Genomic DNA, 26,285 nt, shown 5'->3' with positions numbered 1-26,285 from the left:
CTCGTGTCTTGATCTGGTCGGTTAAAAGATGCCGAAATCGTATTTTTAATCATATCTCTATTTTTTCAAATGGAACAAGGGTGGCTTATTAGCATATTTGGAAAAAATACCAATAATTTGGTATGCGCACTAGGTATTTCGAGTGAAATTGTCGTTACGAACTGCATTTTACAGTTTTTAAAACCATATGCGAAAGTATCAAATATTCACATACGATATATCATTCTATTCAGAATCATTTTCTATCGAGTAAAATAAAAAATTACCGATGGTGTAATTTAAAAATCAAAAGTTGTAGTCATTTCCGGTGAAACAGGAAGTGTCCGAAAACAATTGAATACGTCAATCAATCCTAATTTATGTCATATACTAAACATACCAAATCTCGTTTTTTTTATTTGAAAAAATAAAAAAGTTATAGGGGTGAGCCACTTTTCAGACGCACCCGGTATCCTAGTAAACAATAAGTGCTTTAAGCTTCATTCAAAACCTGACAATTCGTGGAATAAGTTAGTGTTAATTAGCCTAGAAGTTTGTTCCTTTAATTTCAATTTAAGCATTCAGAAGGTTAAAATTAGTGGTAGACATTTTCAATTAGAAGAGAAAGTTATCAAACTTTTAACTTTTCCACTAATTGTATTTTAAAATTTGCGAGAAATGTCATTTTTGGCCTTTGATTATCTACCATCAAGAGAAATTGAAGGGGTGGCTGCAATAACCAGGCAGCTCCATTTTAATAAATTTGTGAGAAATCGAAAAAGAGCTGCTCGGTTCTTACTGCAAACCCAGAGCAAGGCAGCTCCAATTAACGTCGCCATTTATGTACTGTTATATTGAGAGAACTGATTGTTGCAGGAAACGATCGGCCAATTTCTGAAAAGGGTAATTCATTAAAAATCTCATTTTCGAAAAAAAAATGGAGCTGTCTGGTTGTTACAACCACCAATTGTGGTTAGAAATCCAAAGTGGATTGTTTTATAAGCTAAATATTAAGCTTTCTCTATGGATACAACTAACTAACGCAATCTCTTGCTAAGATATTCAATTAATTTTAATTGTGCTTTTTAAACATTGTGAATGATCGTAAACTAAAAAGTATAAAGTGTAATTGAAAACACGAATTTCTTCCACTAATTGCGAGGTTTTGAATGAAGCTTTAGACTTATAATAATAATAATTCTCAGTGTTCAGTAAGTGCTTCAGTTTAATTTTTTTCTAATTTTTATAATTTTTTCTTTTTCAGTGTACCCTACAACCGATTCCAAAATTCCGCCTGATCCGCCCATGTCCGGCGTACCCTTCCGCTACGCGCCCCAATTCAACCAGCCAGTGGCGGCGGCACCCGCTCCCCACAACATGTCGACGCAACGGTTCTGCCTCCGCTGGAACAACCACCAATCCAACCTACTCACCGTCTTCGACCAGCTACTCCACGACGAAAGCTTCGTCGACGTCACACTAGCAGTGGAAGGCCAGCTACTCAGAGCCCACAAAATGGTTCTTTCAGCCTGCAGTCCCTATTTCCAAGCCCTCTTCGTCAACCATCCAGATAAACATCCCATTGTCATCCTGAAAGATGTCCCGTACAGCGATATGAAGAGTTTGTTGGATTTTATGTACAGAGGTGAGGTGAGTGTCGATCAGGATAGATTGACGCATTTTCTGAGGGTCGCGGAGAGTCTGAGGATTAAAGGATTGACGGAGGTGAACGAAGAAAAGTGCGACAACATCGCCTCCTCGCTGAGCCAACAGAACAACTCGAACATACCGAACCTGCAACGGATCCAGCAGCAACAGAACTCGAAGCGCGTGGGGGCTCCGATAGCCGGTTTCAACATGCTGGGGAACTACTTGATGCAACCGAAGAGGAAACGAGGTAGGCCTAGAAGGTTATCGGGCAATTCGAACGGCGACGATTCGGAGGCCAAGGACTCTGTAGTCCAGGGCAGTCCGGAAATGTTGGAGGTTAAAATGGGAGCTGATGGTTTTGCAGGCAACCAGTCGGACAGCGGCGGCAGCAAGGAGGAGGAGGTGGGAGAAAACGGAACGAGGACAGTGATCAAGGAGGAGCGGGAGGAACCGGTGGCGGGGACGTCGCAGGAGAACTTTGGTGGGGGAGGAGGGAAGAACTCAGAGGACGGTCAACCTGGTAAGAAGAATTCTTTTTCTGTTTTTACAAATTCCGGAGATGGGTAGATCCGGTATTTTAAAAGAGTCGGGTCCGGAGCTACATCTAACTTCATGGACCTACATCCAGGTTCCAATTCTGCCGGATCTACCGGGTGTTTTCCAAAAGTGGCTCACTCATTACCTTAATTATTTATATAAAAAAGCAAGATTTGGTATGTTAGTATATAACAAAAATCAGGACTGATTGACGTATTCAATTGTTTTCGGTCACTTCCTGGTTTGCCGGAAACGACTACAACTTTTGATTTTTAAATGATACCCTCGATATTTTTTACGTTTTTTTGATGCAAAATGATATTTTCAATAGAATGACATATCATATGCGTATGGTTTATTTGAAATTGTAACATGGGGTTCATAACGACAATTTGACCCGAAATACCAAGTATGTGGTACCAAATTATTCTTCCAAAAAAACAGGTATAGACATTTTTTACAAATTATTCTTAAAAAAATGCTTTTTCCAAATATGCGAATGCCACCCTCGTTCCATTTCAAAAAAATTGAGATATTATTAAAAATACGATTTGGTCATTTTTAACCATTTAGTTTGAAATTTAAAATACGATTTTTTTAAGCGTAAATGTCAAAAGTTGACATATATGTCATTATATTCAGAGAGTTATTTTCTATCGAATAAAATAAAAAAATACCGAGGGTGTCAAAAATCAAAAGTTGTAGCCATTTCTTGTGCAACAGGAAATCAATCCTAATTTATGTCGTATGCTAACATACCAAATCTCCTTTTTTTATCTGAAAAAATAAAATAAAAAAAAGTTGTAGGGGTGAGCCCCTTTTCAGAAAAATACGGTATATCATTCTAATCTTTCATTTTAATTTAACTAAATTTTGTTTTACATAAAGCAATCTTCAAAAGTTTTGTGGTTCGTTAAGGTTCAAAGTTATGATTATGAGGCAAATCATTACCAGCTTTATAGACTAATAAAAGATAGTCGAGACACCAATCACAGCCTTCCATCTCAATTCCCGCTTAGGGATTTAACAGATTAACATTTAACAGATAGGATTCTTAAAAATAAAATTGCATCTTTTTTACAAAAAAATTTGTAAGAAAAAAGAGAGAAAAAACTTTTAGAAAAAACCTAGCCCTCGTCCGCTGACGTCTTTGAAAAACCCCTGTACAAGCATAACATATTCCGTAACTTCTTGAATCTTCCAATTACCAATATACTAATACATATTTCCCATTTAAGAATCAGTAAATACAACTCAGTTGCAGCAGTTACCAAAACCTTTTTATTCCAATACTCTCTAATACTGATTTATTTCGCTGCATCATTATGTTATCTGCAGACGACGTGGCCGGTGGCTGTCAGCAATGTAGTTCCGCGCATAGGGACACCCATAGAGAAATTATTACTTTCTCTATGGGGACACCTCATCAGTAACCGTACCGTAGAGGGGTTTGTGGATTCGTATCCATCCTGATCTACTCATCTCTAGTAAATTCTGTTCATTGACTCTATTTTCCGTTTGATTTTTCGGTTTAGGTAAAATTTGACTTTGGATATATAGGGTGAATCTTAAATAAGTGCAAATATTTTCAGGGCTGGTAGATCTCGATAAAAGGAAAATAACAGATATATTTTACTTCGAAAATTAAAATAAAAGTATTTTTTGCTTAAATTTTGAGACACACTGGATCTTTCCTGGTTTTTTTTTGTAAATTTAATCTACTACCTATGTTTTAAATTTAATCTACTACCTATTGCCATATTATGAAGATATCCTTTTTTTAACTAAGAATTAAAAAAAATAAAAAAAAAATTTAAAGAATTTTTTTTTCGCGAAAAAATCATAGACTTTTTTCCGAGGTCGACATATACTACCCCTAAAAATATTTGCTCTTATTTAAGACTCACCCTGTAGTTATTATAGTCTAAGAGCTGACAACGTTTTCGAGAAAGTATTTTAAGACGTCTGGCTCTTTGATATGTCTTTTACTATGCTCTCTGGAATAGCATGCCGCTCGTCTGGCTGCCGATACCCGTTGTGTTCACTACTGCGCATCGGAAGAAGATCCTATATTTTTATTAATTTGGTCCTATAAATTCTAGTATTGAATATAAATCGAACAATGTCTCCATAGCGCAGTGCGTAGAGTTTCCGACCACGAACCGAAGACTCAGAGTTCGAATCCGGGTCAGGGCAAAGACTTTTTTATTTTATTTTCGTTTATATTCTGATAGTAAAGTATTAAATAAATCTGGCGATTCAAAAAAAAACAAATATTTAATACTTTATTATCAGAATATAAACGAAAATAAAATAAAACAAGTCTTTGTCCTGACCCGGATTCGAACTCTGAATTATCGGTTCGTGGTCGGAAACTCTACGCACTGCGCTATGGAAACATGTTCGATTTATATTCAATACTAGAATTTAAAGGACTAATAAAAATATAGGATCTTCTTTCAATGCGCAGTAGGGAACGCAACGTTTACCAGCAGCCAGACGGGCCGCATGTTGTTCTAGAGAGCATAGTAAAAGATATATCAAAGAGCCAGACGTCTTAAAATACTTGTTTTTCCGACGTTGCTAGCTCTCGTACTATTACTTTGAATTGGATTAAAAACGACATAAAAAAATTAACTTGTTTCTTTCGGTTGCCTGTCAAATTTGACGTTTAAAAAATAAGTCGATAAAAATTGAGCTTTCTTGCTAAATTTATTTATAAGTAATTAAGTTAGAGCGTTGTCTTTTTAAGTTTGTCAGCTGAAAGAATTACTGTTTTTTTAGTTAATGACTTAACTTCGTTTTATTAATAAATAATAAGGTATAGTGTACGTATTAAAATTTTGATTACACCCCAAAAGACAGACGTAATTATGTACTGTACTATTTAATGTCACATGGGTTTAGGCGTGGATAATAGGACGTATTGTTCTACAACTCGTAGACGTTTTTAATATTCAGTTTAAAAGAGTTTAACTACAGTCATTTGTATTGAAACAGTACGCATTATTTCGAAAACAAGCAGCTACAGAAAACGCTATATAGCTAATAATAAAGCCTCTATTAAAGATTATATAGATTATTTTAAATATCCTCGTTTTAGAACTGTAAATTCAGAACTGATTTGTATCAGAACTGAAGTTATCAGATTTTTTCAATTACGTATTTCCTCAACTTATAAGGAGCGACCAAAAATGATTGAATTAGTTGGCGATACTGTGTTAGAAGATTTTAAAATTAGTGATTGGTATTGATTAATTTTTGAAGTTGTTTTTAGATAAGACAAATAGACATCATTTTAAAAGTAAAAAATTGCTATTTTTTAATACTATAGTGCCCCACATTTTCATCCTGGCATTCAAAACAAGGTTAGAATTTGTAGAATCACGATACTGAGCACCGTTTAATTATTTAGTAAATATCAGAAACGTATATAGTTGGACCATTTCAAAATACTGTTAATAAAGATAGTTTCTGATACCTTTGATTGAAAGAATTGGGAAGATACCAACCTTGGGATGCAACCTAATGGGCGAATTCGTGACAAGGCTGATTCAACTTCCCCTTATGTCTCAAGTGCTGTACGGTGGAGACACCAATCGTTTTGCGGTCAACGCTTAAAACAATTATTTTCTCTAATTCGGCCGGCGAAGGCATATCGAGGACGGTGTGGATCTGAAAGCGACAGTGTTGCCATATTAAAATGTGTAATATATGTAATACGTTTGACAAAAATATGTTTGGATGAAAAATCCGCGTTTAACTTTTAAAAATTTATTCGTGTTAAACATAGAATAAACAACAAAAATATATAATTTCTTCTATAGGTACTGAATATGTCATATGATCGAAAAAAGTCGTTTAGTTGACTTGGAATTGACGATTGTTGACATTGACCATAATATTTTACTTATGAAATAACAGTGCCTTCATTTCCAAGCCAGCTCTGGTGCCGTTCTTTGTTTAATCATATAATATTATATTAAATTGTTTACTAATAGAAAATCCGTATTATTACGGTACTGTACCCAAAAACTAGCACTGTCTCCGGCAACCACTCACTCTGTCGGCTGAAAGCAGAACTACGGTCTGTTACGGTACAGTATTCTTTATCCGATGCGCTGTAAACGATTATCAGCTCGCAGCGGCGTACAGCTAAACTAAATCTCGGAATTCTTGGACAGGCTGACGGTAATGCCAGCTACATTGCGATCAGGTTTTGTGCCACGAAATGGCCCATAAAGTTGAGCATCTTCAAATTTCTTCTAGCCAACTAATTCAATGTTTCTTGATCGCTGCCTAGGAAAATACCACACACTTTTTTATCTTTCTGTTTAATGATACAGTGTTTTAATAATATAGTGAAGGGAAAAGCTATAGTGCTGTTCAGTGAATTCTTAATAAAGTGTGCATCATTTATAGAGGTGAGTCAATTTTGTATTTATTACCAAGGGAAGAGTGTAAGGAATGAGCCATTGTATCTAGAACAATTTAAAAATAGATGAAAAATTCAAGAAATATTGTTTTTTTTTGAGTAAAATAACAGATGCGGCCCATTCCCTATAGCTTTTCCCTTTAACTATTTTGTTTATGACTTTTCTTAGATTACTTCCTTTACTAAAACAAGGTTATTTCTTTTACAGGTTTAAAAAAAGCTGTCACAGTTTCTCCACAAAATAATAACGTGCAGTGCATAAACTTCAATTCTTCGTTACATCAGGAATTCAATTTGCCATACAACGAAAGATCTGAGTGTAGATCTGAAGCAAAGACGGACTCAGCAGTAGCTGAATTAGATGATGCTATATCAGACATCGAAGCAGAAGACGCAGAAAGTGATGATATAAAAGATCTCAGGGATATTGATATTAATGAATCAACAATCTGTCAAAAATCTACGTCTCAAAATGGCTCCAGTTCTGAAGATATAGAGAATCAGACGAAGAAAAAGAAAATGATGGTGGATATTGATGAATTTATGAATTACGAAGTGATTTTAGATGATCCACAATACGAAGGTCCTGTCTGTAGGTACGTTAACTATTCAAAGAAGATTTGTGATCCTGAGAAATCAGCTAGGGACTTCTGCGTCAGGGAGAAAGATAATCTCTATAGGTGTACTGTTTGTGACAGAGTCTACACGCATATCAGCAACTTCTGTCGCCATTACATGACCTCCCACAAGATGGACGTTAAAATGTACACTTGTCCTGTCTGTTGTAAGGATTTTACCAGGAAGGATAACATGCTTGCTCATCTGAAGATTATACACAAACAGAATACACCATGAGTGCCTTTATTCCTCAAAATAAGACTTACTAGTATAGGTTTAGCTCGAGAATCCAAATATTTTTTATATTTTCTGTATATCTATATGATGTGATCTATGTGTATATTTATTATTGTTGTATAATAAGAGGGACATTGAAAGTTTTATATATACAGGGTGGGTCTTAAATAAGTACAAATATTTCTAGGGGTGGTATATTTCGGTCCCAGGAACACGTCTATGAGTTTTTCAACTGCTTTCGGTCACTTCCTGTTTCACCGGCAAATGACTACAATTTTTGATTTTTAAATGGCACTCTCGGTATTTTTTTACTATATTCGATAGAAAATAACACTCACTGAATAGAATGAAGTATCATATGTCAAAAGCATTTTTTTACGAATAATTTGATACCACACACTTTCTATTTCGAGTCAAATTTTCGTTACGAACCGCAAGTTATAATTTCAAATAAACCATATGCGAAAATGTCAAAAGTTGACATATGATTACCTAACCTAACCAAACTACTCAGAGTGTCATTTTCTATCGAATAAAGTAAAAAATACCAAGGGTGCCATTTAAAAATCAAAGTTTGTAGTTATTTCCGGTGAAACAGGAAGTGACCGAAAACAATTGAATACGTCAATCAATCCTAATTTATGTCGTATATTAACATAGCAAATTTCATTTTTTTATCTAAAAAATAAAAAAGTTATAGGGACGAGTCACTTTTGAGATGCACCCGTTATGCTCTATGGTTACGGCACTAAAAGAGATGCAAATACAGAAAAAATCCGTTGCCTCCGTTTTTTTTTAAATAAATCTTTTTTTTTAATTTTTAAACTTGAATAACTCGGATATTTTTGGACTTATTTGAAAAATCGGTGAAGAGAAAATATATTTCTCTTATCAATATCTATCAGACCTGAAAATATTTGCACTTATTTAAGACTCGCCCTGTATAATTCAGAGAATACTCGATGGAAAGATATATTAATAGTTTGGGATATTATTTTAGCTGTTTTTATTGATTGTTATAGCGGGCCTTTGAAAGGTTTAAAAAAAAACGAATTTAATACAAATAATTTATAAACCATTCGATTGAAAAAAAAGCGGCGTCAAAGACGGCTCGATGATTTTAGCGAGGTCAAGTCCTAGATGTTATTACTATAACTTTTAATCCTAATAAGTGACGTCTAGAGATTGACCTCGCCTAAATTACCATTGACCGTCTTTGACGCCGTTTTTTTTATCATACGGAGTTTATTTGTCAAATTCGTTTTTGATTTTTATCTCTATGACATGTTAAATTTGAAATTTTTAACAGTTAGATGAGACCTTTTGAATACTTTTTACACCAAAAAGTTTTTATTGTATGTGATTATAGATCATTTTATGCATATAATTAGGTTGTTGGATTTAAGTACTGATTTACAGTTAAATTAAAAATTATTAAGTGTTTGATGTAAAATTTTAACCGTATATGTACCCTATTTCAAGTTTTCTTGCCTACGAAAGGTATTTGTGTTGTAAATCGTCATATTTACTTTCATTTTAAGGTTGATATATATGACACAAAGTGCCTTTTATACGCGTTATAGTGCAATTACGCAATAACTAGGAATTTTGAGACTGTTATCTCGTGCAAACAAATCTACTGTAAACAAGGCTTTATTTAGTCCCTTTATCAGGTTTGTTAAAAAACCGTTACTTCTTAAGACATTTGTGAATATTGGAAATGTACTTAGATGTAAATTTAATGAGCTTGCCGCCTCTAAAGCTTTGTCTAATCCAATTTTAAATAATACTGATGATAGATCTCTTTTTTAATTTTAATATTTTTATTTTCTTGTTTTCTATTTAAGAGAAGAGTATGTTTTACTATTGGAATTATTGTGACCAGTTCAAACAGACTTTTTTGAGAACTGACTAAACTTAAGACTAAAAAAACATTGATTCTGCGTAACTAGTTGTAGGAACTGCGCAGAACTATAACTAAATGTTAGATACCTTTGTTTAAATTTTATATTTTATGTATTTTCTTTTTTTTTCGGTTTTTAGAGTTATATAAATGCGTAATAGACTTTTTTTAGCAAAGGTTGAATATGTAATACGCTAATATTGTTGCCAAATGTTTTTATATATGATATTTATAAAATGTACTGGTAATTTTAAGTCAAATTTATTACTTATAGTTAAATATTTTATTCTTTATGATATATTTACGAAAAAAACTATACATATACAGGGTTGTTCACCACATACGACACGGAGTATTGTAGCTAAACGATGAGATTTTTACAAATTGTAAGTTTGGGGTTCGTTGAAGGACTATTAGAGCTACAATTTAAAAATATTTTTACAAGATACAGAGTGTCCCAAATAAATAAAAAATATCAAAGTTGTATTTTTTTAAATGGAACACCCTGTATATTATTACATTTTTAGTTTCTACGATTAAAATAAAGGTAAATTTGATTAAGGTTTATTATACTTAAACATTACGTTTTTGAAATATTTTCAATTTTGTGAAATTGCAGTAAAAATTTTAAAGCTTTATTTCTCCAAGGGTATCAATGTTTTTAATACTAAATATTTAATGAAGTTTATTTATTGATCAGTTATTGTGTTGCAATAATAAAAATAATACTACTTTATAGAGAGTGTCTAAAAATTTACTTTAAATAATTATTAACTTCAAACGGCAACAACTTCTTTAATTTAAATAGAATGCCCTGTATATTTTAGGAGAATCAGATGCACAATTAAATTGTCTATCAAATTGTATTATACCATTTTTTACCTATCCCTTCAAGTTTTCGTAGAAAATGCATTTTCTTATAATTTAGACCTCATTTATCAATATATCCATGGAATATTGACATTTTAGATTGTTTTTAAAGCAACAAATGTACAAAATGTACAGACTAGTAATATTATCGTTTTTAGCAAAACGTATAAACGCTAGTAATATTATCGTTTTTAGCAAAACGATAATATTACTAGCCCATTTGTATGCAAACAGAAAACTATTTAAATATTTATAAAAGAGTATACCATTAATTAAATATAACACCATTATTTCCGCCCATATACTAATTAATTACATACTTAATTGTGTTCGTTAATAAATCATTATAAATAAATGTGGATTTGAGTCAGAAATCAATATAATTAAAAATTAGAAATATAATTAAAAATATAGAAAAATAATAATAAGTTATCAAATTAAAGTCTCTGTTGTTATAAATAAGCATTTATTAAAAAATGAAATATCATTTTTAAGGTGTTATTTTTTATCACACTGTCTAATGCCCATACAAAATTCAGTTTTTTAGTATTTGGAGCAATTATTATTAATCAACGCAAACAGTCAGTTAATGTAGTTTGAATACTGGAATCATATTAATTGGTCCTCTAACAAATATTTAAACAGTTTTCTTTTATTTTTTAATGAAATAAACGAATTATATCGACAATATTAGTATCTGTACTCTTTAAAAATTTGGTACATCTTTAAAAATAATCTAAAATGTCAATAGGCCATGGGTATATTGATAAATAAGTTCAAAATTACAAGAAAATGCATTTTCTACGGAAACTTAAAGAGATAGGTAAAAAATGGTATAATATAATTTGATAGACAATTAAATTGTGCATCTGATTTTCGTAAAATATACAGGGTGTTCCATTTAAATTAAACAAGTTATTGCCGTTTGAAGCTAATAATTATTTAAAATAAATTTTTAGACACTTTGTATAAGGTAGTATTATTTTTATTATTGCAACACAATAACTGATCAGTAAATAAACTACAGTAAATATTTAGTATTAAAAACTTTGATACCCTTGGAGAAATGAAGCCTTAAAATTTTTACTGCAATTTCACAAAATTGAAAATATTTCAAAAACGGTAAGGTTTAAGTATAATAAATCGTAATCAAATTTACCTTTATTTTAATCGTAGAAACTAAAAATGTAATAATATACAGGGTGTTCCATTTAAAAAAATACAACTTTGATATTTTTTACTTATTTGGAACACTGTATCTTGTAAAATTATTTTTAAATTGTACCTCTAATAGTCCTTCATCGAACCCAAAACTTACAATTTGTAAAAATCTCATCGTTTAGCTACAATACTCCGTGTCGTATGTGGTGAAAAACCCTGTATAACGAATCTTGCCAGTCTAGCAGTTGTTTTCTGCCAATGACACAGCCGAAACTGAAGATTGAAGGTAAAAAATAAGTTGCAATATTTTTATTTCTTGTTTTATCTTTGATGGTAGTTAGTTTGGGAATTTTATCTTAGATTGTGTAGATAATTTATTTTTTATTTTATGTTAGTTACCTTCTATATTGGATTATTAGTCGATATATACGTTCATATAGTCTTATTTGTTTTTTTTTGTTTAAATGTTGTGTGGAAATAAAACAGATTTATTAATTTTATTTTATTTGTTTTTCTTTTATTAGTTAGTTCCTTATATTTGTTTTATTTAAAATTAAATTTTGTTTTTGGATAATGTTTTTTTAAATAATTCATATATTTTTGGTTTGCATTAGTAAGTATTGCAGATTGCACATTAAAATCTGTATGTACTTCTTGGGAGTAAAAATAATATTTTTTTTGTGGCGATGCTGTACGTTTGACATTACAGGCGAGGCACAAAAAGTCATTTTATTCCGAATAGAACATGCTATTTTTTTTTAAACGTTCACAAATAATTTTTTTGGACAATTTCAAACATTGCAAATCATATAAAAATATTTAAAAGTTATAGCTCGGAAGTAATAATTATATATGGAGAAATTATGGTTACACTCGTTGAATTTGACAGTTTATGCCAATTTAATAATATATTTTCGTACTTTTGTGCCCTAGGCGTTAAAATTACTTTTATATCATTTTGTGACGTTGAAAAAAAAAGAGATTTATTACAATCCATATACTATTTTGAATTATTTAAAAAGAAATTATTTATTTTAATTATTCTATTTTGTTTTTCGTTATTTTTATTTGTTTTTCTGTTTCCTCTTTTCCATAGACGTAAAATACATGACACAACAGCAACTGTTCACGCCCAAGGTAGAAGTGACGGAAAATTTCGAAAACAACTCAGACCAACCTAGCAACAATGCCACTCCCGAGTCCAGTCGTATCAGTACACCGGACAGCGTGCTCAACAACAACAACAATTTGAGCACGCCGAGCACCAGCGCCCTCACGATGAGCGCGCCTACCAACAAGCCACCTGTCAAACGACGCATGCGTCGCAGAGCCACGTCACAGAGCCAGGACCCGGCCGAACAGCTGACGGAAATGTCCGTCAGGGGGCTGAATCTGTTCAGATACGCCTCGATCAATGAGGGGATCTATCAGTGCACTGAGTGCGCCAAAGTTGATGTGACCAAAACGTTCAAAAACAAGTACAGTTTTCAGAGACACGCATTTCTTTATCACGAGGGGCAACAGAGGAAGGTATTCCCGTGTCCTGTGTGCCAAAAAGAATTTTCTCGACCGGATAAGATGAAGAACCACATGAAAACAGTTCATGATTGTTTCATGCCTAAAGATGTTGTTAATGATGTGGTCTTCCCTACGATGGGGTTCTACCCAACCATTTAGAACAGCATAAATCGTATTTGATTCAAAAATGGTGCTATCCGTCAATATACAGTTTTTGAGAAGACATTTATACGCACATAACAGGGGTTTTCATACTACTCGTACTTTCATACTAATTTAAATACATATCGGAAGTACTTCCGAAAATATTTTTGAATGAATGGGAGTTATTTGAAATATCCCTGTATTTCAAAATGTTATTACTTAAAATACGTTTGAACTAAATTGTGGCGTAAAGTAGATACAAAAAAGAGTACAATAGTAGAACTAAGTTAGAAATGTGATCCAAGCCAAGCTTGGTTTAAATATCGACCTTCCGAAGGTTTAAACGCGTAGGTTAGGATTATTTTGTAGATCTTTTTATTAACTCTGCTAAGCAGTGGTTTATATTCGCCAAACTAACGTACTATTAGATTATGGTTTGTTCTAGTTTCATTTTCTGTCAAATGAACCGCATAGAAAACACTATAACCTTTTATATCATAAGAGTGACATAATTGTTATTTATATGTTAAGGACATATATCTGCTGTATTAAAAAGAATATAGTCACTCCTGAATTGTTTGATCATCCTGTCGAAATGATTTTTAATGTGTTTTTTTTAGTTTTCAACATGTTTATAAGTTATTTTCTTTGTTAGCTTTGTTAACTTTTCTAGTTTTTTGATCAGCGAACAAAAATATTTTATAAATGCCAGTATAAACAGTTTTTCTAGTAGGCATTTCGGTTTATTTGACAGAAAATTTGAAAAAACTTCTTTTTACGAATTCGGATTGGGTTTTGCAAATAATTAGGGCTAGAAATAGCGGAGTAAAAAAGTTTATTTTTAGAATATTAATATACAAGTCAAGTCTAAATTAGTACAGCTGCGCAGACTTCAGACAATAATAATACTAATTATAATATTGTTGAAATATTAGCAATTCCTGCTGCGTAATACAGAGATATTTTTCTTAAAATATACAGACATCATTTTCTTAAAATATATTTTGCCTAGCCATTAATTTTTTGTATTGAATATTTCTTTTTAACTTAAATTATTATTAATAATAATAAGTACTTGCAATAAACACTTTTTGGCGACAAAAAACAGCTTAAAATCAGGCTAAAACACTTCAAAAATATGTTAAAATAGTTGATAATGTATCATATCAATACAAAATTGATGGTTAGGTTAAAAAACATTATTTTTCTCTAATATATATTTTACCATGTCGTTCATATATGACGTTGAAGTCTTTTTTTTAAGGTGTTGGGAGAAACAAAATGAAAGTGATCTTTAATTCTGTTTTTTTTATATAGAACCTCTGTAAGTAAATGTTATTTATTTTTATTCTCTATAAACCTTTGTTTTCTGTTGATTAATTATACTTAGTTTTTAAGCTCTTTTTTGACAATTTATATATATTTTTTGACAGTATAAAGAAAATTCGGTTCTTTACATTCAAGGCGTTAATGTTTTGTTTCATATTTTTTAATCTGCCTCGCAAATATGTTTTTTTTTTCTATACAAAATCATTGCAAACAAGTTTTTTAGAGCCAAATAAAACTTGTTTGTTTGAAGATTTTGTTTCGGTTGTTTCAAACTGTTATTTTGCAAATTTTGTATGTTTTATAAAGATTTTTTTATTTGTAATTCATAGAGCCAACGAAGTTTGTGATTATAAACAGTTTGTAATAATGTCTCGGAAATCATAGAAATATCATTTGAGAACGATATAAAGAAATATAGTTTCTAAACTCTTTATATTTTTTTGTATTGTACTTGAAACATTTCAGTGCCTATTAGATACATTTTTAAGGTCTAACAGTACGTTCATTTTAATTTTAAAGGGGCAGATGTGACTGAATTAAGGCCATCACAACATTAACTGTAGTTTTAAAACTAACCAACTATTATTAGAGTTTGCTAGGTTATTTTTCAATAATTTTCTTCATAAAAAGCCTTGAAAAAGATTACTACTATGTTGTGTCTCGGTACACTATGTACAAAATGTTTATTTCTTCAAATGAACTTGTTAGTTTTTTATATATAATAATATAATATTTTCTAATAATAACTGAACTTGGCAATAGTTTACAATCACTATGTGATAAGTTTTTTTTTATTTTTTTTTGTTTTCACTTTTGTTTAACGTTTTGTTAGGCCTTGGCCAGTTTTGTCGTCAAAGTTCTTCCAACAGAGGGAGCTCTACGGTCGAAAAAATTTCGACAGTGGTTTGGTAGCGCACCTTGTCTTCATTAGGATGCTTAGGATACACATTTATAAGTGCAATTACTATATAGATATCTATATTTACTAATGTTAATTAGGTTTAGGGTTGCAGGTTAAAAAAAGTATATATAATTTTGGCAAGTTCTGAATTTGCCAAATTTTGTTACTAAACTATATACGGTAAAATTTAATGACTAAATTTAAAGAAAAAGTTATATACTTGTGTTAACCCTTTTAGTTGTATTTTATATAAAAAAAAAATTAAATTCGTATTCTGGGTATATATTCGTTCGCACAAAACTATTTTCTCGTCTCGATGATTTTTTTACAAACTCGAAAATTTATTTCTAACAATGTAAATATTTTGATGACAAAAGAAATAAAAGTAATTTTTTATATACCCAGAACTTCACAGTTCTTATTTTTGTGATCACATTATTCATATTTTTTTTTCTTTATGTACACATTTTCTTAAATATATTATATTATTATGCTTTAATTAATAAATAAATATATATGAATTTATAAATATGTTAAGTTGTAGATGAAATGAAAAAAAAAACTGAATGCGATGGTGCAAAATAATGTATTATAACCTTCTTGTATACCTATACAAAGTTTATTTTAGGTAAAAGATAATAAAGAATGTGTAATGTATTTTTCCTTTATTAATAAATCTACCTCTAATAATAACACCAGTGTTTTATTTCTAATTTTCATTTAGCAATCTTAGCAACTTGAAAAAAACACTTTATACATGATTCATTTTATTCCTTAAAATCTGACATGTCTTTCAAAGAGGATTATCTGGATTATTCCCAAGAAAATAACCAAAATCACACCAATCTTCCATCTTCAATTATTGTAAATCTTGAACACTATCAGCAGAAGCAGGAAACTGTAATAATATCTACGGAAGAAGCTAGGAATATGCTTTGTTTAGAACAAATTAAAGGTATGTAGTTTTGTAGTTATAGGATTTATAGTCATTTTATTAATGGTTGATAGCACAAGACCTTCATTATAAATGCAAACGGATGGGATAAATTTTATTTTAAGGGTATGTAAGATATTTTCCGGGACTGACCGTACCAGTGTCGGGTATTAGGGTTTTAAGATTTAAGTTTTGTTAAAATATATTTTGCTACAACAACGTAAAATAATATGATATTGTATACAAATATGTATTTACCCGTTATTTGGTATTTTCAGTAACAGTGGATTATACGACATATATTAGTGAAGAAATATAAAGTTTTTTTTAAGAATAATTTGTAAAAGATGTAGCGTCTATGGTTTATGATGTTTTATGGCCCCAACCCTTCCCGCTGTGCTACCAACTATTAAGGAATAGCTTATAGTTATGATTAAAAAATGTTACAAGGTTTAATATCATGACAACTCATTTTTTTTTCAAGTCAAGCCATGATTAATATACCATATTAACACTGTTTCTTGATATTAGTGATGGGCAAAACTGTTATTTTTAGATAACAGTTGAAACTGTTATACTTATTTGTAAAAAACAGCTTAAAATAACAGCTTAAAAATAACAGGTTTCTTTATTTTATTGCTAAATATCTGAAAGAGTATGAGGCGGTCACCGCCAGGCGTATTAACGCAGTTGCAAGTTGCAACAATGACATGCACGGTGGTAGTATTTCCAGGGTGTCAAAACATTTCTAAATATCGATAGTTATCTAAAATACCTCTCTAAAAACGGTGGTTGTTTACAAATAAGCGCTGTTTACAAATTGCGATAAAAAAGTCAAAATTCCGCCACTCGTCTATGCGTATACATTCCGATCTACCTACGCCTTGCCCCTCGATCCGCGTAGATCCTTAATTGCGTAGCAGTGTACAGGGTGCATCTCACTCAACGGGCGAGAAGCTCTTAGTTAAAATTTTACCATTTGCGGTCAAAAAATAGCAATATAAGAAAATGTGTAGTATATTCTTCATAAGTAAACCAACTATACACTAGAGTTCGAATTAATTTTACACTTAAACTAGCGTGTACCCGCGACTTCGTTCGCATCGAATTAATAATTTGTAATGGTGATGATAAAGCAAAGCAAGAATTTTTATTAACATACAAACTGCAGCAGTTTAAGCAGAATCGTGGTTAATCAATTACTCAACTTTTTGGAACACCCTGTATGATTTTTTAAAAAATTTCAAAATATATAAAAAAACAAAATAAATTATGCGCGTCCAAACGTTTTCCCGAAAGACTAACCGTTTTTTAAATAACAAATATTGTAATTTTTGAGGGGCGTTTTCATCCTCTTGGAATTTGAGATTCGAGAAACCCCTCCTTATCGAACCTCAACCCCACAGTCAATCCGTTTGCCAAAAATCAGCTTTAAACGTCAAGCAGTTTAAGCAGAATCGTGATTACTCAATGGTCATATTTTATGAAACACTCTGTATATATTTTTAAAAAATCTTAAAATATGTAAAACAACGAAATAAAACATACGTGTTTAACAGTTTTTCCGAAAAACTCACCGGTTTTTAAATCAAAAATATTCTAATATTTGAGGGTGGTTTCACCCCCTTAGAATTCGAGTTTCGAAAAATCCCTTCTTATCGAACCTCTACACCCTAAAGTCAATCCGTTCTCCAAAAATCAGCTTTTACGTCAAGGGCTTTAAGCAGGATCGTGATTAATCAATGACCATATTTTTCAAAACACCCTGTATACATTTTTAAAAAATCTTAAAATATTATTCTGAAAATTTTTCAGAATAAATAAATACCTAAATATTGAAACTTAATAACGTACTGAAACATTCAGCGCCATAATATCTCGACCTCCGCCCGTTATGCTCGTAACAGGTTGAAAAACAATGTATTTAAAACAACTGATGCGTTATTCTCCAACCCGTTGCGAGCCTCCATCGACAATCGACCGATGCAGCAGCGTTCCTTTCCCACTCCTGTTATCTCGACCGCCAGGCGTTATGGCCGCAACCGTTTCAAAAAACCTGCTTCTTTTATATCCTATTATTTTTAAGCTGTTGTAAGCCCAATACGACCGTCGACGGCATCGACCGAAGCAGCTACGTTCGCCGTAGCGCATTCCCCACTCCGTTGTCCGTTGTCTCGCCGCCTGTATCGATGGTTGACGAAATAACATGTTTTCCATCCATACTAGTTGTTTTTTGGAATTGCTTCGAGCAGCAAAGAATTTCGTGACGGTGCAGAGCGCCGACTTCGTTTTTCGTTTTTATATTGATCTCTACGTGTCGTTATTTTATATCTGTTATTTTTTAGAAGTAGTAACGGTTGCGTTATGTTATTTCTAAATAATTGTTATAAAATAACAGATAGTTAAATAACAACCCATCACTACTTGATACCCTTTGTTGTTTACGTAACGAAGATAGTATATGGTTTTTATAATAACGGTTATACCGTAAGATCGAAAAAAAAACGGCATCAGCTATGGCTATGAAATGAAGATCACTGTCATTTTATATGTACATTTATATAGGGAATGTCATAGATTGTCATTTCCCAGCAAACAGGACGCCGTTTTTTCCATCATACGGTACCATAAGATTGAAAAAACGGCACCAAAGACGGCTGAGGAATAATAATAATTGTTGATAATATTAACAAGTCAAGCCCTAGACTTGATCCGTACTCTTTTTATTTTTTAACAGCGCTTACTGCTAGATGGCCTTAAGAGTGTTGTAATTTATGTTTTTATCGAGTAAAAATTATTTCTAAATGGTGTAGGTATATGATTTAAAATTTAAAATTCGAGAAAAAAATATTTTTTGGAAATAGATTTGTGTGCCTGAAAACGTTCTGTCTTTTTTTAATCTTTCTAGAGAATGATTTGGCTAAAATTATTATTTTAGCCAATAAAAAAAATATTTAATTGTCATTCTTCAGCCGCCATTGACGCCGTTTTATTATCGATTATACGGTATAATAAATAAGATTATACTTTTCTAGTTGAGCCTGTGGATCCTTTGGAGACTTGTGAAAAAACGGCTACTGTTCAGTTGGTACCTATAGCAATTGATACAGAAGTAAATGCAGGGGTACACTTCCTGACTGATGACGAGTCTTCCAAAAGTGAAGACAGCTACGAAAAGAAGAAGCGGGAATTCTTGGAATATCTACCCCAAGCTGATGGTAAGCATACGGTACCTTACGGTACCATCAGCGACAATTTGAGCGATTTTTAATAGTTTGTGTGTAGTGAACTTTGTATAAACTTTATTACAATGGTGATTAGTTGATCGGCTTTCAAGTGTAAAAGCCGCAGCGATAAGAAAGAGTCAGAAGTTACGTTTCATAGGTAAATAAACAGTCCCCTCCACCTTTTTAGCGTTTTCTTAGTTTTCTTATTGAACTCGACAATTATTTTTCTGATACGTAGTTGATACGTCGATACTAGTTTTGTACCTTTTGTTAACATTTTAATACGTTTTTTTTCGTAATTAATTAGTCAAAGCATTTATCAAAAAATATAAACATCTCTTCAAACAGCTAAAAAAGTATGAAAGTAAGTTAAACTAAGTTAAGAAAAATATGTGCCACGGCAATATTTGGTGACATCGTAACAATTTGCTCTCGGGTGTTATTTGTCCTTGAATTCTTTAGTCATTGATACATACCCATATTGTTCAATTGCCACTAATAAAAAAGACCTATAATAGGGAAGAATTAGGACGTAACCTCAAAATTTATGCCTAATCATTGAGGTTGACGTTTGAAAAGTCATTTTCACATTTATCATGTGTCATCAGTTTGACGATTTGAAATAGGCGCGCGAAGTGTCCTAACCAATGCACAGTGGTTCCCGATATGTCATTATTTTGTAATATTAATTTCAAAATGTTTGCATGAAACTGTTGCTAATATTTTTCTTATATTCCCCTGTAAACGATACATAATAAATAACAAAATCAAGTAAGCCTACTGTAGCGCTTTTTTTTTATTAGAAATGTCACATTTTTGCTACTGGTATTAATTGCTTATTTTATTAAAATTGATAAAAGCTGTTACCTTTTCTGTAATGGACGTTCGAAAAGACGGTAAAAAGAACTGTTTTTTCTTTTTTGTACTTAATTAAACCTAAGTAATGTTAGTATATGGCAACACAAGGCAACAAAAATAGTATTTTTACATTTTTGCTTCTCACTCTTTAAGACTTTTAACTACTTTCTCTTTCTAATCCTTTTAAGCGGCATGCTAATACTTGTTGCTTAAAGTATATTGCATATAAATTAATTGCTACTGGCTGCCGCGAATTGCCGCCGGATCTTATACCGGGTGGTTAAAGATTGACTTTTTGTCTTAAAATAAAAGTAACTTATTTTTTCCTATTAAAAAAGGTGCAGTCAAGCTATATCTAGATATCTAACAGTTATGACCGCGCAGCTAATTAAGGGGAACCTCTGTGCAATGGTGCCGATATCACCTGTGGCGTAGCTGCGCAGTACCATACCTTCTTCTCTTTGTATCATGGTTTAAGATCATTCACAATGTCTAAAAATTACAATTAAAATTAATAAATTATCCTAGCAACAGCTGGCGGTAGTCAGTTGTATCCATAGAGAGAGCCTAATATTTAGCTTATAAAACAATCAATTTTTGTGTTCCTAACCAGAATTCCTCTTGAGGGTTGGCAATCAAAGGCCAATATTACATTTTTTGCTAATTTTGAAAATAATTAGCAAAAGTTAAACGTTTGTTAACTTTTTCTACTAACTGAAAATATCTACCACTAATTTTGACGTCCTGAATGCTTACATTAAAATTAGAGGAACAAACTTCTACACTAATTGAAACCACTAATATATTTCACTAATTTTGAGATTCTGAAATTCATAGATAAGAGTATCAAAACTTTGTATAAAACTTTTTTGTTTCACCTAGTACTAAACGTACTAGGTAAAAGGTACTAGGAACAGGTATTGATATGGACCTGTTATGGAACGTACCTGAAAATACTGGTTTGTATTAACTCTAATGTACCTACCTACAAATTTTTCGCACTCGTCCTACAAATTTCTCGCACTTGTCCGCCACAAAAGACTCGCACTTATCCGGTTTTTTTCTTTTTTAGGTAGCGTCGTGTGTAAGCGTTGTGGAGAGGTGTTGGCTTCCAGGACTCATTGGTATCGACACAAGTACAAAACTCACGTCAATAACTTCGTAAACCCTTCTCCCCTGTTCAAGTGTGAACACTGCAATGTATTTTTTAAGAGCAGAAAAGGATACATGGGACATTATGCAACCAGGCACTCGGAACCAGAAAACGAAGAAGAAATTCAAGTAAAATTATTTTTAACTGCTGCACACCATATTGTACAGTGCGTTTTCTCTTGTTAGCAACATTGTGTGGGTCGTTTAATGCTGACTAAAAGTTGTATCTTTATATTTTGTCGATTTCGGTCTCCTTGCCCAAGTAGCATTTTCACGACTTGCGACCACATGTTTATTAAACACAACGTTGGATTTGTTACAAAAAATAGTTAGCTCCCTACCTCGGGTATTAAAATAAATTTAAACGTTTTTATAACGTTGTGCCGACGTTGGACTAGTACTACAGCAAAGTAGGAAGCTTCTGCGACATCGAATAAACGTTGTCTTGTAACCTTTTTTGCTTAAGTGATCTTTAGGTGATTCGGACAACGTAGTTACAACATTGCACAATATAGAGTTTTCCGACGTCAGTTTCAGGACCTATTCCAACGTTATGCAAACGTCGTCTGTTTTACTAATTCCAACGTTGTTTAGATTTCCTTATTCTTACGTTGGTAGGACGTCGAGTCACTACCTTTTTGCAACTGTATTGAACCATAACCTTAAATCTTAAATTTTCATTTCATTGTTCTGTTCAGTCAGACAGTTCAGTGCTGTTTTGGTTTTTATAAAAAAAAAACTTAATTATAATGGGACATAAGAAAGGTACATATAAAACTAAATTTAAATATACATCGATATATATTACCGATAGTTTATCCACTCCCTCGTTTATTTATATTATAGAGGGCGGCACAAGCTAGACTCTAGGATGACTAAATTAGGCAATCTTGCGACTAGTATACTACCTGTCAAGGCCGAACTGCGTCTTTATTAGTCCAGTATGCGACTACTCGAACTACTCCATCTTAATCTCCAAAACAACAAAGTGAAAGCCGCCATGTTGTTAAATAAGAAAATGTTTCGTTTCTAAAATAGCAATTCCTGCTTTTTGAATACATTAACTTGAAATATTTGACCCTAAAAAACACGCGGAAACAATTTTTTCGACTGAAAAATTCAAGAAAATTTAAGTAAAAAAGTAGAAACAATACATTTATCAATAAAGTTGTTTGCGTTTAACTTTTTTGCCTTGAGTAACGAGTTACAGAGTCGGTTAAAGTGTTTCAATAATTATGATCTTCAAACATCCTCCACACTTAAATACTTTTGTTTTGTTTTTCTTCACTGCCATCTGACATATGTCTCTAACTAAATCATAAAAATAATATTTTTACTATAATTATCCCAATTTAGGATAAAACGCGACTTCGACACCATATTAGTTTTGTATTTCTGTGAATTAGGATTTTAAACAACGTTGCAGTTTGTACTAAATTAGGCTTCTAGCCAACGTCGGTATCCAACGTCGTTTCGACCCAAAAATTATTCTCCAAACTAGTGCAGACTAGGGTTGGCACGAGGTTGTGCCGACGTTGCGCCCCGACGTTTGGTCGCGTGACACAACGTTATCCCGACGTCCAAATGCTGCTTGGGTGATAAATAGAAAGCATTTTAGAGTATATGTTTATAGGAACTTTTTATTTTATTTTTATCTGTAGACTCACCCACTGAAGTTAGATACACTATTTTTTGACACTATAAGTTTAAGAATTTACAACTGTAACTTATTTCTTATTCTAGATAAAAGAGGAACCTGTAGAAATTGCTCTGCCCTCATGTAGCATATCTCCCACCTCCAATGCTACAAGCGTGGTGAAGAGGAGGCCTGATAAGACACTGGACTGGGAAGAACAGAGGATAAAAGAAGAGAAATTGGTTGCTGATATAATCGACAGGGTGCGCAGGGAGTGCGAAGCTCAAGGGGCGGTTGTAACTAGGAGAGGGTACAGTCGTAGAACCACATCAGTTATGAATGTGAATTCTCAGGCATGCTAATTATATTCTACGTTTATAAGTGAGAAACAGAGAGAAAAACAAAGTTTGATTTATAACTTATGATTTCAACCAATAGAAACCAATCAGTACATGATATTAACTGCTGACCCTACTCTACCGTGCTGGCAACTGTTAGTTTTGGGTCGGTATTTACATGTGTGGAAGTAAATCTCATAGGGATCTTATTAAGTCGGAGTGAGAGAAATGCGATGGTGTGCTGTTGCGTTGTTGCCGGTACGCCTTTCCCTATCAAGTAAAGTAAAATCACGATCGCACACCTCTTATTTTTAAAACTTTTTTTAGGAAAGGTAACTAGATAAACTCATTAGATATGTTTCTGAGCATCTGAAGTGGAATTATAAGGATATCGTTAGGGTATCCATTTTTTTTATTAACGAGAAAACGTCAGTAATCGCGATACTTTAAAAACTCAACTTTTGTTCACATAACACGCCATAACTTAAGAACCACAAGAACCATAAGATCAGATCATTTACAATATGTTTACATAAAAAAATCGATAAGGTTGTTTTTTTCATTCTAAAATTTAAACAACCCATCCATTTACTTTTAGTGCATACTTAGCAGTTTTCAGCTGATGAAGATCTTTTTTTGCAATAAAAATAGTAATTTGTTAAAACGAGTCAATTTATTTTGTTTATTATTCTAAATTCAAACATTACAATATTATCTAGATAATTTTACTATATTTTTATAACTTTGCACACAAATCACTTTTGATAATAGCTTATTTTGCCAAAATCAAGCCAAATTTGCTGACAACTATATATTGTCTTACACCTTTCGCCTTAACGACTGCCTGAATTCTTAATGGCATTGTATTTAGCAAAGATTATCCCAAATTTCCTGCAGTTTTGTCCGCAAATCAAAAATTGTTCGTTGAGTGTGGTTTCTTAAATATTGACCATTTTATGCCACACAGTTTCTATAACATTGACGTCCGGACTACTTGCAGGATGGGATAGAACTTTTATATTATTATTACCGAACCAATTTTTAGTTGATTTTGCTGAATGGCATGATGCTCCATCTTGTTGCAAAATATAGTCTTCGTTTGGAAACAATTCTTGAGCACTAGGCAAAAGTTAGGTCTCAAGTATATGTTGATATTTTTGGGCGTTAACAGTGCCATCTATAAAATTTGGTTTGCCCAAACCTCTTGCTGACATGCAATCCCAAACCATAATCCCCTTAGGAATTTGACAACCCTCTTTAAGCAATCTATATGAAAGGCTTCTGCTTTATTTCGTATTATTCGTTTTCGATGATCTCCAACGCAAACATCAAATTTAGACTCATCGCTAAATATGACCTTATTCCAATCATTTTGTGTCCACGATAATTTAGATTTTGCCCAATTGTACCGATTTTTCTTTTGAATTTGTTTTTTTCTCGGTTTGTTGTTTTTTGTCGTTTTTTCTTTGGCCTAAATAAGAATTTGTATCAATAATCTTCAGATAATTGATTATCCACACAAAATAAAGTTTACCTTATAAAACCTCAGACCGCATTTACGGATATATTTTCGGCAACATTCTCTTCATATATATAAACCAGTTACAGTATTCCATTTAACTGTTACTTCGCGAAGAGCCAGTTCTTCTCGCAGACTTGCAAATTTTAACTAAATTTCGTAAATCTCTCTGAGATACAACTTTTGGCCTTCCCGAACTTTTACCTCTAACGTCTACATTGGCAGATTCGCCGTATTTTTTATTATATTAAAAACCGTGGTTTTTGGAATAGTTAAATCATCAGAAATTTTTCGAATTGTTTTTCCCGTACTGTATTGACGAATGATAATTTCGCGTATCTCAAAGTATCGAGTCACTTCCAAGCTGTCAATGCTGAAGTAAACAGTTTGCGACATTTGTGACGTTTATAGCAAAGCCGCCTATGATGATATTAATTATTTAAAAATACTTGTCCCAACATTTAGTTGTCAGCAAATTTGTCCCTTTTATGAACAAAATCCGCTACTGTAAATATGGATTGATTTACAAATTCATAAAAATATTGTCAAGTTGTTTAGGATATATGGCTATGTTTATATTTAAAAAATTAAACATATATTTTTCAGTCATTTTGAAAAACCCAATAATTCGAAAATATGACCTTGTCCCAACATATAGTTGTTAGGGCTCGTACTTAACTTTTTTTAGTTTATTTATTAACGAGTCGTTGTAATTTTCCCTATAGCTTGAACATTTTTAAGTGTAAGTTAGAAACACTTGCACTTTTGGTAAAATAAGTGGAATTGAATTGGTGTTCGACAGTGGTCGCGCTATTAGAACTCTGAATTCAAAAATCGATATCTCGAAATCTATTAGAAATAATTGACTGTAGTTTTTCAAAAACTTTCATCGCAGACAGTATGCAAAAATCTTTAAAAATAAAAGTTGGCAAAATAAGCTATTATCAAAAGTGATTTGTTTGCAAAGTTATAAAAATATAGTAAAATTGTCTAGATAATATTGTAATGTTTGAATTTAGATTAATAAACAAAATAAATTGAGTCATTTTAACAAATTACTATTTTTATTGCAAAAAAAGATCTTGTCCCAACATATAGTTGTTAGGGCTCGTAAAAACAAATAAAGTGTCACGAGACGTAATTAAATAGTGAAGCTGAACGCATGATGTAAACCTCTCCCTAGAACTTTAAGTACTGACAGAGGTACTGATTGGGTCAACCGGTCGACTGTGACAAATCTGCTATATCCCCTTCCACGTATCTTAGCAATGTGCAGTTTCTCGGTTTATTTCATACGTTTGGCAACGTGTTTACTGTTCCCTCTTTGTTCAATACGTTA

At 32.2% G+C, this 26,285-nt stretch overlaps 1 protein-coding gene across 5 annotated transcripts in view; it reads left to right on the top strand.

Moving 5' to 3' along the window:
• LOC115881458 (protein tramtrack, alpha isoform-like) overlaps nt 1-23,583 on the top strand; it is a 42,218-nt gene extending 18,635 nt beyond the window's left edge. For 2 of the 5 annotated variants that reach the window (XM_030898936.1, XM_030898937.1), the window contains exons 2-3: nt 1,244-2,149; nt 6,810-7,666. In XM_030898936.1, the coding sequence (XP_030754796.1) occupies nt 1,285-2,149; nt 6,810-7,456 (1,512 nt within the window). In that variant the 5' untranslated portion in view covers nt 1,244-1,284 and the 3' untranslated portion in view covers nt 7,457-7,666. Of the gene's footprint in view, nt 1-1,243; nt 2,150-6,809; nt 7,667-12,486; nt 15,274-16,081; nt 16,238-19,251; nt 19,435-21,373; nt 21,583-23,196 lie in introns of those variants that run through there. The other 3 variants (XM_030898940.1, XM_030898939.1, XM_030898935.1) reach the window with 3 other exon arrangements.
• Nucleotides 23,584-26,285: the final 2,702 nt, after the last annotated feature.

This window comes from Sitophilus oryzae, unplaced genomic scaffold (assembly GCF_002938485.1).
Source record: "Sitophilus oryzae breed Bouriz unplaced genomic scaffold, Soryzae_2.0 scaffold_172_pilon_pilon, whole genome shotgun sequence".
Classification (NCBI taxonomy): domain Eukaryota; kingdom Metazoa; phylum Arthropoda; class Insecta; order Coleoptera; family Curculionidae; genus Sitophilus; species Sitophilus oryzae.
Note: the sequence above shows the minus strand (reverse complement) of the source record. Positions and strands in the feature narration are given on the sequence as shown.